We start from the raw sequence: 15,328 nt of genomic DNA, 5'->3' as shown, positions 1-15,328 counted from the left end.
AATCAATCAATCAATCAATCTTTATTTTATATAGCGCCTTTCATAGTGGACCACCATCACAAAGCTCTTTATAAGATGCAGTAACAACAACAAAATCCATAATACTTTAAATACAGAGAAATGCATAATACATTAAATAGTAGCAGCAACACAGCAGCTAATAGCAGATATCAGGCTTAAAGAGCATGGAAAGCAAGACAGAACATGTGGGTCTTGAGAGCTGATTTAAAGCGAGTGACAGTGGGAGCATCACACACCAAAGCTGGGAGAGAGTTCCAAAGAGTCAGAGAAATACCCAACCAGAGGATCTAAAACATCTGAAAAAACAGGAACCTCATCTCATTCCCAAAACTTTTTAGGTTCTTATGTTAAATACACAGGAGTATGACATTGTAGAATAAAAACAAACATGGTAAAGCACTATATGGAAAGGACTGTGCAAACTGACCATGGTAAGCTTGTGTTAGTCCTCTAAAGAGCAGTGTGGGAAGCAGACTTGCACTTTATGTACTGTATATATAGAAAGAATACTTCATTTTCACTGCCGCTGTATCTGTCCACTAAGAACCTTATTAACAGCTATTTAATCCCTAAATCTTTAATGGCTTTACTCTCCAGGGGTGTTGTGACGTCACTGTTAATTAACAACTGATCTCCAGCCTCCGCTGGGATATATTTCTCAAGTCATTTTCCTCGAGGCAGAATGTTTACAGCTCAGCGATTCCAAGGAGAAGGCGGCCTCGGAACGCTACCCGGCACAGCATTGGAATATCTGCACTAAACCATTTGGACTTATTTTCACTGACCTAACCTGACCTTCCAAGGTAATTTAAACCAGTTTGTTTGGTGCTGCATTCTGGTGCATTCAAACACATTTAAAAGGCTCTCTGGCCTATAGTTTACTTCATTGTATAAACTGGATGCATTGTATAACGAATGTAATTGTTTCATTACTGGGGGGGGGGGGGGGGTTATAGGTCGAACCCCTTCGCCTAAAACCCACAATCCGCCTTGCTATGCATTATTTTGCGATGGGGGGGGTCGAGTTTTGACTCGCCAACTAGGGTGACCTAATTGGATGGGACAGTCACTAAATGTAAAGCTCAAGTCGCGGTCCCGGGCTAAATGACTCCTAGACACAGTCAAACCATAGCAAAGCTGTTTAGAGCAAAGCCCCGCCCCTGCCGCATCATTTCGCAATTCCTTACGCAGCCCCAGAATGATCGACACATTGTACAGCCAATCTAAGACATAAACTATAGTCCCACTATGATGTGACCCTGCGCCCTGACACTGGTCTGCTTTGGCCACAGCAAATAATAATAATAATAATAATAATAATAATAATAATAATAATAATAATAATAATAATAATAATAATAATAATAATAATAATAATAATTCGTAGAAGTAACAGCACTCATAGTGAATAGTCAGTAAAGTTTTTAAATATTAAACATACAGTATAAAATGTGTAAATATACAACACCTCACCCCACCCCTATTAAAAAAAAAAAAAGCAGGGGTACCGTTTTTGCATTTTGAAAAGGTGGTCACCCTACCTCCCACTAAGAACTTGAATTTAAGAAAAACAAACGAAGCTGGTTTAGAGTCTAACAGTTAACAGTGGGAGATAAAATTATGTCCAGTTATCGTGCTTCTTTAGGGTATCTATCATGCGCATCAGTGCAGCAGAGTTTCGCAACTGGGGTAAACCGGCAGCGCGAGATGCTGATGAGGCGTGAAATGTGTAGGAGGGAGAGGTAAGAGACAATTCGCAAATCTACATTTTCTAGTCATTCCTCAAACTCTATATGTTTTCTGCCACAATTGTCAAACTATATTAAGTCAAATGACTTAGTAAAAAAATATTAATGATCATTTGTTTACAGTGCATGTGAAACACAAACAGTTTTTTTTTTAACCTTGCTAGGCTTGGAAACAAACTTTAAATCGAACCCTGCCAATAAGTGATTATATTACGTAATACAAACTAATACATCTAATGAGCACTGGACAAAGCAATGTTATAATGCATTTATCATCACGCCCAGTTAGATTTTATAGCTTTTTTTTGTACTACCTTCAAATAGTAACATTATTTGACAACACGTTTTCAGATGAAATCGGAGTTTCAATTAAAAGGGGTCCGGATTCATTGCTTTGCAATATAAAATCACAATACACACGGGGCAGGATTGCACGCGGCTGGTTTAAGTGTTAAGTTAAATATTCTGTAAAGATAGGCGTTTCCCTAAAGTAAACTAATCTTACCGATGGTCACAGGGCATGTAAGATTGTATTTTTTTTTTTTAAATATGATGGGCAATGTTTGGAAACTGCTTACATAACATTTACTGTTACATATATTTATTAATGCAATGCATTTGTTAATTTAATAAAAACAAAACATCTGTACAAAAGAATACAGCAGTGCGAAATTTATACAGACAGTGCGCTCTGTTAATAGGTAACTGAAAAGGGTTAACATTATCATTAAGTATTGTAGTTTGACATTTAATGTGTGAGGACAGTGTGGTTGGTGTCGTTAACTTTGGCTCATTTAGGCACCTAAATAGTTAACCGTTATAACGCCTAGTTGTTGCTAACTTGGCAGAAGCCCGGGGATTAGAAACGCAAGGAGTCAGATAAGGAAATCCTACTCTGATTGGACAATTTAGAATGAAACCTTTTAGCAGTCGACCGGCAAGAACGTGATTGGCTGAAACCGAGGGTAAGTCTGTGGGCTGATGACTTTCTCTTGAATATTCATTATCTACGTACACGTGGATCATTGTGCAGGTCTGTTGTGAGAAGCTTATACTTTATTATTGATACTTTAAATTTCAGAATTAACCATGACAGCACGTTTATGTTTGTAAGCTAAATAAATAAATAAAAATACGCTGTAAACGCGAAGGGATATTTTTTTTTCTTTACTCAAAATAGAATGATTAAGTTCAGTAAATAACAAGGAAAAAACGCGTAAATGTTACGGTAGGCTACAAATGTATTCTTTTTTAATGGCCGTGATTCCATCCAATTGTGTATAACTCTAAACAGATCAATTGAGCCTTTCTTTAAGTCCCAATATGGAACTATTTTATATTTTAAAATGTGACCCAATAAGAGTAATAATAGTTGAATATTGCATAAACAAATACACATATTCATATAAGTAAGTGGTGGGATATACTGCTAAGTAGCAATTATTATTACACAGGTTGCTATTTTTTTAAAACAATTGGGAATAACTAAACACGGAATTGAAATCCAGGGTCACACCCTATTCTACCCTCAGTTGCTGGGTTACAGAGACCAGCCTGCGATCAGGAAAGTTGGCTTTGGCGTGCATGAATATCCGAGAGAAGGCAGGGGAGGAGCTTTTAAAAAATCTAATCTATGTCGTGTGTGTTATTTCAGGTCGTTTCGATCCAGCTCCAACCTGTTCTAAACGAAAGAGGCAGGCACCTGGTTACACCTTTGCATATAAAGACCCGAACCAAGAAGGAAGCCATACATTTGCTTTGGCAATAAATACATAAACTAAAGGAACAGCAACACAGACACATCTTCTGGGTGAAAAAGAAGAAACTACAAGGAGATGCTTGATCGGATTTGAACACTTTTGTAAACCCACCGCGGATCGTACACTTGGGTTGTATCATAACTGCTGCTGCCACAGAACATGAGCAGGTTGCATATTGAGGAACTAACTGCACACAACTACTACTTCAGGTTACTGTCATTTGTATCACTTCAAAAACCAGCCACTGCCGTTGCTAGGATCCAAGCTGATTACTAATACTGTATAGAGGCAGTATTAGTGAAGCAGCACTACTTAGTGTGCTAAGAAAAAATACTTAAGACTCTTAATCTGACTTGAAGGGGCTGCTTGCAGTTTGCACTGTCTGTAATTGCTTCTTAAGGACGCCGACAGCGTGTACTGCTGCAGTAAATAAAAGCTGCTGTGTGACACAAAGAGAATTATATTGCAAACATGATGCAGATTTCGGAGTCCAACAACCAGAGGCATTCGCTTTTCAGCGCGATGAACCGCTTTATCGGGGCGGTTAACAACATGGACCAGACTGTGATGGTACCAAGCCTTCTGAGGGACGTGCCGCTGGAGTACGAGGAGAAGGACGAGGTTAACAACGCTGTAGTATTAACCGGAGGCAACGGGGCTGCCAGCTACTTGACAGACAGGGACATGTACAGCTACTATGTTTTGCTCAAATCCATCAGGAACGATATTGAGTGGGGTGTGTTTCAGCAGGGAGACGACAAGAAAAAAGAGAAGCTGAGCACCGCCGTGGATAAATGCAGGCTCGACCCCGAGGAGGAGGACGAAAACCTGCAGAAAGAGTTTCATTTTCACCTGAGCGGACTCCACACGGTTCTCTCGAAGCTCACGAGGAAAGCGAACACCCTCACCAACCGATACAAGCAAGAGATCGGCATCGGCAGTTGGGGGCAATAATGGCACATTTCCGCTGGATCGGGCAGGCGCACTTTTGTTAAGTTAGATTGCGCCTTACAAATGAAAACCCCGGAAATATATATATATATATATATATATATATATATATATATATATATATATATAACAGTAAATTGCAACATTGTTTTTTTTGTTTTCTTTTTAATTTGTTTCTCGGTATTCTTCAAAGCGCTATTGCTAGTTTTAAAAAAAATGTATTAGGCGTGGTTGTCGGTGGCCTTGCTCTATCGGTGGAGATTGCATCATCTTATTTGCACTACTACGACTGGTATATATTTTTTTAAAACAAGAATGTATAATTGTACTTTTTCTCACCTGCATGTGTTAAAATTCTAAAATCTAACCGGAACGCACAAACGGGATTGCAAGATGCGATGTCGTACATTGTCTGTGACGATCGATATTGCTACTACAATGATGTGAGGCTGGAACAAAAAGCCAATGAACCCATGTTATAAATATTGTAAGAACTCATGGAACCAACTGATCATTCTATTTTCTGATTGAGTAGAGTAATGAAGTTCTCCATGACATGACTGTACAATATGAATGATTTAAAAAGCTGTAAAAGATTCTTTAGACTTTCTTTTTTACATGCTGACATAGATTGTACAGAAACAAATAAAAGTGTGTACGTCTATTTGCTGTCTCTCTTGTTTATTGCTTTTATACTTGGTGAAACCTGTAGGCAGGCTGGATGGTTTGGAACACTTAATAAGATTCAGTGACTTTTATAATAGGAGAGTGTGATATGAAAAAAATACTGAAAACAGATATAAACCATATGAGCTTTATGAAATCATTAGAATTTGATTTTAGGTGAATAAGATGAATCACCATTTTTACTTAAGGTTGGGTTATCGCAATGTGTTTCCTGTTTCCTGTTTGTGACAGATTCCTTAAAAGCTGATGAAATGGGTGTGTTTGTATCTGTAGATCTATAGGGTTAGAAACACACAAATCCTTCACCCAGTCCTTGATTTCAGGTGTATTATTGACATGACTAGGTGCTAGCTACCTGCAACCTTCTAAATCTACTCGTACCTGAGTCTGTGGGTTTACATTTTGGAGTTGTTCTTAAAGCTAAGGGAGGAAACAAATATATTAACAGGGGTCTGTTTGCACAAACTCCTGCCTCCTGATCATATACATAATACTTAACTGAGGGTATTTTTGGAACCCAGGACTGCGTGCAGGACGAGAGTGAGTTTCTACTCTTGTGAATATGTCCTTTCTGGAGTCCAGCCTTGGCAGTGATCCTGGTGTTCTCATACATCACCTTCTGGGAGCAGTCGTCCTGCCTGTCTGTCTTTCAATAATCTCCATTTGTGCTTCTTACACAGAGAGAGCATAAGCAGTGGCTGAATAAGGAGACTTGTCGAATATTCAGAGGTTTAAAAACTTGTGGGAATTTTGTTAAAAGTTTTTTGCTCGGCTGGTGAAAGCTTAGGAAATTCTCACAACTCTGTGAGAAAATCCCTGAAATATGTAAAACCTCAGACCTCTAGGGAGATTCCACTCCAGCTTCCTTTGATTTTGTTTTCCCACACTGCATATCCCCAGCAACCGTACTACGCATGTGACACTTTTTACATATCTAGAAAATCTCTTAAACTTGGAAGATTCTTTCACACCAGTTATTAAGAGTATCTGAATCTGGGCATATAAGGAGATGCTTGTCCGTTTGTCTTTACATTCATACATAAGTGTCATTTTTGCAGTTTTTCATGCACACAACATGAATGTAGTCCATGGTCATCTACTTTTTTATGATGTTGAAAGCGACAATTTTACATTGATAGTCGTGGCAGGGTACTTCTGTTACTAAAATATTAATTGCTTTATTGGTTCAATTAAGTTATTTAGATTATGACTGGTTCAAATAACTGGACCAGAGTGGCCCTCAGCACTCCTGGTCTAAAGTAAAATCCTTTTTTTTTATGATGCCAATTTTAAACACATATTTTCTTCAGATTTGAAGTGTTTTTACATCAATGAAGTATCAACTGGTTAAAGAAGGTAATTGACTGTGTGAAAAAATGCTCACAGATGCCTTGTATTTAAAAAAGGAGGGCAGCTGTTGGAGGAAACTGAAGTCACATGTTTGTCGAGTGAGTTTCACCCCTTGCTGATTAGGATGGCTCTGCATCTGTGCCAGCTCTTTTTGCTTTCGTGGAACTCGTCCAATGGGATTTCTTCCAGCAAAATGCCAGGAGATGCAATGCTCGCCTGCCTCCCCAAATGTTCTCTTTTTAATGAAGTGCTCATTAGAGCGTTTATAAATGGTGCAGAGAGACCGGCCTGCATCGCAATGTTCTGTTGGTCTGCCAGCCCTGAATCAAGTTAACCAGATATCAAACACTTTTAATTTCTGGAGGCGCTGAACTACTGTGGTAATTGGAGCAGTTAATTTGAAGCCAAAGCATTGCCAGGTGATTTTCTCTTGTTTTTGCATTATTGTGAAGAAGTTGAATGGAGCAGGACCTAGTTATCCCAAGACAGGAATCGCAGGTTATCTTGTCCAACTAGCAGAGCCAGCAATACACACTGCATGTGCAACTGAAGTGAGCCCTTAATTCATGGTCCTGTCTACTTACTGAAGTCAGAATCTGTTTTTTTAAGCCGTTTATGTTCCAACCACAAATTATTTGTACATTTATTTTTACAACTACATCTTTTTATTGCTCAAATACCATTGTAATAAACTTGACTGATGTATCTATCAATGCGTTTTTGTATTTTTAAAACCCTAAAGAACACAGTTAGACATGGCCCCAGCGGGCGCTGACTGCACCTCAATTCTGATTTGAACAACAAACCTGAACAAGCCCAGCCCTTACGGACAGTGTGTGGTGGATTTGTGATGTGTTTAAATTAAAGTCTCCTCTAAATGGTCACCACATTGTGGGCACAGACAGCCAGCAGCTTGCTGGTATGAGTACTTTTATTTAGATGTAAGCACGTTGAAATGCAACGTCCAGACCAACCTGTGGTCCACAAGTAAATCCCTGGTTGTACCTGAGCATTTATCAAAATGAATACTGATTCTACCCATTTCTACAAAGTCTAACTGTTAATTAAGAATCCCCTCTGAGGGTTCATACAAATAGCTTGTGTACCAACTGTATTACCACGAAACTGAAGTATATTATGTCCCTACATATAAAAGTATACTAATTATATTTGTGGATTTAAAAAATGGGAAAATATTTGAAGGGATGCTAATTATCTGCCCTTAGTAACTTCTAGAGTGCAATGTCCATCGCATATGGAACAATTATACAGAATGTATATCTTTAACTGTACTTGCTGTAGTTGCAGAGCGTACTTTCTCAAAGTTCCAACCACCAACGGAGCCATGCAGACACACAGGACAAGTGGAACACAGTTTTTCATATTAGCTGTTTTGTTGCAAAGTCCCTGAACTCAGATTTCTGTCAAGTGGCCCTCTTGTTCATCTACATTCAATAGATCTCAAAGGGATCTCCCTTGGGCTCTCAGCAGGGGGAAAGTGTCCTCATTACTTGAAATTACTGTTTGCAAGTGTTCTGAGGCAGTAACTTTCACATGTGCTAGCAATTGTACCGGTAGGAAAAATCTGAGACAGAATGTTCTCTACATCAAAAGCACGTCTGGGTCAAAAACAATGCTCATTATAAAGGTCAGAGATGAAGAGGAATATGGTCAGCAATCAGCAGCAGTTTAATACCTGTATTCTCTTTTTTTCTGAAAGAAGAACCAATGGAAAGACACAACTGGATTTTATTAGAGCATTTTACAGCACCAGACAACCCCCTGGAATGCACCAACCACCTATTTTTGGTTGGTGCAATCCAGGGTGATTCCCCAGCGCTGTAAAATTCTCTACAGGAATCCAGCTGTGGATTACCAGGGTCTAGGTTGATTAAATCAAACCCAAGGTCCTATTAGTTCATTCTTTCGAAGTCTGATTTTATGATTGTTATAAACTCTTATGCCTTTCAGCAATTTGATTGACAGTAACTCTCAGTATATTCACTTTCTTGAAGTGGAATTTGTGTACTTTAGTTCACGCGGGTGCCTTGGAGATTTTAAACAAACATAAGGAGGCAAACTGTTTTAAATTAAAACATCCCAGCATTAGCATCAAACAAAGGTATAAACTTGTAAAGCTCTGAAAGGATTTGAGTTGCACTTACTGCACCAATTGTTTAAAAAATGGTACATTGTCAGTCTTAATCTGTGTTGCTGAACATATAAAAGTGTTCAGTGTTTGGCTTAAATGATTGTGCTATTTATTTTCTCCTGTCTTCTAACTACTTTTGAAATACTTATGCTAAAGTATGTTTCCTGTTGGTTGACAGGTAAAGAATATTAATGTCATAAGAATAGAATGATAAAAAAATTTCAGTGCTTATAGTGTTATTAGATGGTAATAATAATAACAATAATAAACACCTACTACGACTAGTACTACTACTACTACTAATAATAATAATAATAATATTAATATTAATAATAACAATAATATAAAACACCAGCATGTGTAATATGTCTGTGTTAGCAGTACTTTTCAACATTGAGTTCAAACAACAACAAAGTTGCTAGTAGCAGCTGTTAAAGCACAGTGTTGAGCTAATATACTGTTTTTTTTTTGCATAAGATGAGTTCTAAAGACAATTTCCTCTTAACACTTTACCATCACATGTTCCACAATTCAAGATGTATTTCAGTAATAATAGAAATAAAAATTGCATTACTGAACATCTTAAGGTTGAATGTTAAAGTTATGGATGAGCCATAGAAATAATAAAAATGCAAATGTAATCTCCATCTGAAATTGCTGCCTCTCCATATCAGTATGTAGCTAACTGCGGTGTGGCCAGCTCCCTCTCAGGCTATTGAAAAAGAAGTAGTGAAAGCAATGGGCCCAGCAGCAATGCAACCTATGCATACACACAACAGTGGGAATTCAATTAGAATTAGAATTAGAAAATAATCTCTACGACCGATTCCGTTGACATTGTATACTGAATGTATTTTATGAAACATTTGTTTATTCATTTTTATTCTTTAAAAATATTTTCTTCTTCGTATGTCACATTTGTTTTATAGTACTTTGCATATAAGCAGTTTTTGGTCAGATAATATTTACAAGTGGACATTTTTGGAATGTGTTTATTTACCAGGGCTTTGTTTCCAAGGAGGGCAACCTGCCAACCAACAGAACTACATTAAAACATAATTCATACATTGACAATACCCACCGTTTGATTATTAACCTTGATGTGTGTACAGCAAACCCCCAAAGTGTTTTTTAATGGTTTTCCATAAATGTACCACTATTTAAAAAATAATAATAATTACATTTCCCTTTAAAAAAATCATATCAAATCAGTTGTTTCTGAGATCCATTTTCTACTGCAGATGGTGACAACACAGGGTTAAGCTGCAGTACCTCATCTTGAAGGAGAAAATTGGCAGGCAATTTAGGAGCCAGGCAAATGCTGGGAAACCATTACTGTAAATTTAAATTCAAGTGGCTTCATTCGGCATACATTAGCATTTCAATGCAGATACCAGTGAGGGGGTGATGGGGTGATGTGGGGTGTCTTAGCCGTTCCTATCGTTACTCTAGTCTAGTATTAGTCCAGTTTTGTGGAGGTTATATTTCATTTTCAGAGGTTTGTAAATATTTCAATGTACTGACAGACTGTGGTGTCACTTTCTTTTGTGCTCCCACGATACCCCCTCTGATCATTAACAGTTAATTACAGTGAATTGATGTTGATAGTTTAAGGTAGCTACTTCCTACTTCCTTAGTCTGTACTTAATCGTTATTTGCACGTTAACAGTTCAAGTCATCTTAATAAAATAAAACATCACAATAATAATACAAACCTGTGTAGTTGTAAATGATGCTAACAGAAACTTACAAAACACATATGTCACCGTAATGAGCATGATTCGAAACTCTCCAGTCAGACAGCACTGTGTTAGGAAAACGACCTGTGTAGTTTTGTCCCTCCTCTCTCCCTGTAATTCTGTCTGGTGGTATGTACACACAATGACTATACGTTCCGAATTTCTTGCCATCAAAACGTTAGACTAGCACAATTTTAGAATGGACAATCAAAACGTTGTATATGATAAAAACAACACCCGCTGCCCTCTTTTTCTTACGAACTCGGACGACTACAAATGTGTAAGTACAGCAGGAGCATGGCAATATATTACTTAACAACATGGTACAAACCTCCATCAATACAAGCCAGGATACGTAGGCGCTATGCTCATCCATGTGCAGGAAATAACACGGCACATTTTATTTAGTCGGTTGTTCTGTGTAAAGTTTATCACAATTTGGCAGTGTAGGGACATTTGAGAGGGCGTGCAAATAACGTTAATGTTATTAGCTTGGCAATAAGTGTTCTAACCGCAGTGACCCAATTATGATTGAATTTAATTGTACGCTTAAATAAAATGTATTTGTGTCTCTCTTTATCTGTAGTACTACTAGCCTATATAGTTCAACGTAGTTGCTTAGTGTCCTCTAACCAGTCCAGTTGGCTAAAGTTCCTGAAAGATAAGTTTAGCTGCAGGTGACACGTGTTTCAGCCTGTGAACCACTGCTTCACACTGTGTGTGAGACGAGTAAGAATGCCCCTGCTTGTAATATACTTGCAGCAGTAGGATGCTGTATATTGCATCTTGTAGGTTAGGAAGCAATCTAAAAGTAGAAACAGGGCTTGCTGTGGTACTGCTACTGATAGCCGCCAGGCTTGGTACTGGCAGCAATAAAACCCTATCAACTCATAAACACATTTTACTGACTTTTTTATTTTTTGTTGATAAACAGGACCTGCCCTTATAAAAAAAAATGTAAAAGGGTAATAAATAATATTGAAAACATGGTAAAGTATAGGTGGGCATTGTGAAGCCCAAAGCCATATGTTAAAGTATATTTGAAAACATGGTAAGCCATAGTAGGCTATGGGAAATGCTGTAACCATGGGAAAATTGCTAATTTACTGTGTTAAACATTTATTAGAACAAGAAAAGAGCAAAGCCTTGGTATAGTAACTATATATATATATATATATATATATATATATATATATATATATATATATATATATATAGCCTCCCTCACTAGTATAAAGTCCTCAATTCTGTCTTTTATCTTGCCAACTCAGAATAACACTGTGTGCTAAGTAGTTTGTGGTTAATTGGTCACTAAAGTATTTTGGCAAAATATATATATATATATATATATATATATATATATATATATAGGAGCAAAAAAGCTGGTGTGTAGTATTCCTCATAAACCAGTAAAATTGTTTAAATGAATACCATTTTGTTGATGCTAGCTATGGAATGTACTTGTTAATTCCATGTACATGCTGACATATTTCACAGATTGAAACAATGAAATCGATAAAACAGTAGTCTGGCTGTAATATGCAAATATAACACAGCAATGCAGATGTATGCAGATATGGATGAATGCCTAAATTGATTTTCACACATATTTAACTGTGAAACTGGGATGTGAAACTCTGCTGCGGGTGAAAGCTCAAATTATGAACTGGACCCAATATGTTGGTTTTGTTGCTAAGCAACCTGGAAACATATACCAGCCACCTCATTTCACTGATCCTTGCGGCAGATGCAGTCAGCACTGCTGCGGTACATCCCCTTGGAAATGAAAGAAGATGTAAAACAACGTGGACTAGACTAGATGAAGTGCTCAAGATGAAATTCTGTCATGCTGCGCTTAAATGATATGGTACAGTTTGGACTTGAAAGGTCCATTTACAGCATTGTGGCAGACTAACATTTATTTTTATTAAAAATCAAGACTTTGAAACAAAGAAAGCGCGAAGCACAACAGGGTGCAGTGATTGTATTAGGTGATAACAATCTTCTGATCTTGTACACTCGGAACACTGTTATTTCCTCATTCACTTGATGGACCCTGTAGTTATCGTTTAATTAAATCAGCCTTTATTATTTACATGCTCTTTTCCACCTGTAAAGACCGTTTGTTAATGAAGATGACTTCAGCACAGTGCTTTGACATTTGACTGCTTGCCCTTTTCATTGCAGGCTTCCTTTCTTTCCTATCATCGGTGACTTTTCATGTTGCTAGACAGGCAGTGACCCATAATGATGGCTTGTGAAAACACAGAAATGTATCTACAAGACTCTCTGCTGTATGAGTGATACCCAGACTTTCAGAACTGCAGCTGAAAGAAGTGACCTGGTGACATTGTTTGAACTTGGAGAGCCCCCTCTATCCTGTTCTGTCTTAGCGCAGCTGTTTTTTCTGTACAGCGTCATTTGAATTCAAGGCACCTTTTTATTAACTTCTACCCCCCTGAAAAACACGGAAACTTATCATGTGATCTCAGTCGGTTTGTCTACTTCATCATAAACGATTCTGCAATTGGAAAACTCATTAGATAATTGAATACAAAATATTATCAAACGGACCAAAAAATGTTACACAGACTCTTATACAAGTTTACCACAGTAAATGCAGAATGCAATTTTGCAACTTTCCCATGTTTTACCCATGATCATACTATGCATTTATCGTAGTTTACCATGGTTTGTCATGTTTTTTTTTAAACATGCTTTACCGTGCTGACTTGCAGTCTGCTTTACCATGCTTTCACTATGCTTTATTACACTGGTATGCTTTTACTTTTCAGCTGTAAAAAAGGGTTCGCTTAAACCCTTTGTAAGGTATACAAAATGTATGCCACATACTGCACTATGTTGGTCATTGGACTTTTTCATGGTGGGAATGCATCAAAACACAAAGCCATTGTTTGTGAAAATAGGAAAGACATGCTGGCATCCTGTTTTTTGTTCAACAGAGCTATTAATGTGTTGTCATGTTTCAGGTCCTTGTTTATATTTGAGGTCTTTCCAGCATAACTGAGCTTTTGATTTTGGTTGATTTCTCTTCTACAAAGCACTAGATTACACGATTACTGTAACGGTATTGTGATTCTTGTTTGGGCTCCTGTTAATAAAACTCCCCACCTTTAACACTGATACAGAGAACCCATTTTAAACTAGACAACTGACATGAGGATTAATTAGAAACTCCAAACCAATCCTGGTAAGCATTCATAGAAGTGCTGAAGGCAGTGGAATTGGCAAGTTTGAAATGACCAGATGTGTTTTGCATCCTCAGGTTCTGATCATCCAAGTGAAGCGTGTGACTGCTACCTTCTCTTTAATAAGTTGGTAAGTTTATTTTACTTTGCCATTTGGTAATTCATCTTATAAAATAGCAGCCACAGATTCTGCGGTCTAATTGGTCAATTACACGTTTTAACCAGTAAACTTTTTTTTTTTTAAACACCACCCAATAAAAGCCTTGTGATATCTCAGCACTCCACACCACACCACCCTGTCATACCATAATTCCTAAGTATCCCTAGTGTCCATATGTATATATACACAAGATTAGTTTATAGGCCTGCTGCTTTAAGTGATGTCATCTTTCCTAGATATACCGAGATGGAAATAAGACTCATATTGCATAGCATTCTGCATTCCAGGTTTTAATATGTGCTTTATTAGCTGTAGTGTATAACAAGCTCAGGTGTGTTTTATTAAACCCTAACCAGGGGTTGATCAAATAGCTATGCAATGGGAGTCTTATTTCCATCTCTGATATTGATCTGCTTGATTGATCTGCTTGCTTAGATTTCCTGATCTGAGTGATAACCCAAAGCAAGCAGTGAGCTAAATATAAACAACAACTGTTGTATGTAGATGAATATTACAGTATATTTTACTTTGCATGTCAGATCCATTGTTCCTAATTTGGCTGCGTTCCTGATAAAGGTTCCTGTGGAAGCTGCAATCAGTGTTCTGCTCATGTTGTGTTAAAATAACGTCAGCGTGTACAGTTCTCAGAAATTCTGACAAACAAGAGCTTCATTTGCACACTATGCTCCCTGAAACCCCATTCACACATCACCTGCGGCGCTCCAAACAGGAGGCATGCTGGCACATTACAAAGCAAGGTAGAGTTGTGGGGCTTATCCATTTTTGGAACTGCGTCAAAAAAAGAAAACCTAATACTGTATACTGTATACGCTCACACAGTTGGAACATTCTGGGAATGTATGAGGCATCACCTATTATTGTATGATTGTATTGGTAACTCAGCATTAATGGCTTTCAAACAGTGAGTGTGATGCAAAATAATTGGAGAAAGGCTGGCGTGAATCTAGTTCATGTCTCTGTAACACCAGCAATGGGGGGCTTGCCTCGTGAACACTACTGAACCTAGTACAATTGTATATGGTATGTAAGATGCTACAGATTATTGTTATGGCAGCCATTGTCCCCTGTTGCTCCTCTCTAAAACCCAGCAAAGGCCCTTAGCTCTCTGTGGCGCTGCTGTTACACTTCAATACTTGTTTTTGTTGGCGGACCGAGTCTGCAGGTTGCCTGGCAACCTCCCAGAACATAACACACACATGTAAACCAGCTTGTGTATCTCACTCACATGAAAGAAAGGTGTGGTTCCTTAATTTTGAACATCTGTTACCCTTTATTAGATTCAGTACCATTTCACTGTTCACTATTTCCACTGAAACTTAAGAAATGCTGAACTAAACAATATATGGCAGTGAAAATAGTAATGAAGAAAATGAAGGATGGCAAAGCAGGAAACCTTTTAGCAATTTGTTTTAGAAAACAAAACACCTTTTAGAAAAATCTTTTAGCAATTTGTCCTCGTATCTTGTAGGTGTTACTGAAAAGCTGATCATTTACATGAAGTAAAAAAAAAAAAAATTGCAATCTACTATT

General features: G+C 37.7%; 2 protein-coding genes across 2 annotated transcripts in view; both read left to right on the top strand.

Annotated features, from left to right (window-relative positions):
* The first annotated feature begins 2,750 nt into the window (after positions 1 to 2,750).
* Positions 2,751 to 5,144, top strand: LOC117406826 (mid1-interacting protein 1-B-like). The gene is made up of 2 exons (XM_034011151.3): positions 2,751 to 2,802; positions 3,424 to 5,144. The coding sequence occupies exon 2, from the start codon at positions 4,001 to 4,003 to the stop codon at positions 4,481 to 4,483; it is 483 nt and encodes a 160-aa protein (XP_033867042.1). The 5' UTR covers positions 2,751 to 2,802; positions 3,424 to 4,000; the 3' UTR covers positions 4,484 to 5,144.
* A 5,318-nt stretch (positions 5,145 to 10,462) lies between these two features.
* The window catches only part of si:dkey-100n23.5, a 114,053-nt gene continuing 109,187 nt past the window's right edge, over positions 10,463 to 15,328 (top strand). The window contains exons 1-2 of the mRNA XM_034011282.3: positions 10,463 to 10,688; positions 13,695 to 13,747. Coding sequence (XP_033867173.1) covers positions 10,608 to 10,688; positions 13,695 to 13,747 — 134 coding nt within the window. The 5' untranslated portion in view covers positions 10,463 to 10,607. The remainder of the gene's footprint in view (positions 10,689 to 13,694; positions 13,748 to 15,328) is intronic.

Source organism: Acipenser ruthenus, chromosome 8 (assembly GCF_902713425.1).
Source record: "Acipenser ruthenus chromosome 8, fAciRut3.2 maternal haplotype, whole genome shotgun sequence".
In the NCBI taxonomy this organism is placed as follows: domain Eukaryota; kingdom Metazoa; phylum Chordata; class Actinopteri; order Acipenseriformes; family Acipenseridae; genus Acipenser; species Acipenser ruthenus.
This window is presented reverse-complemented; position numbering and strand designations above follow the sequence as displayed.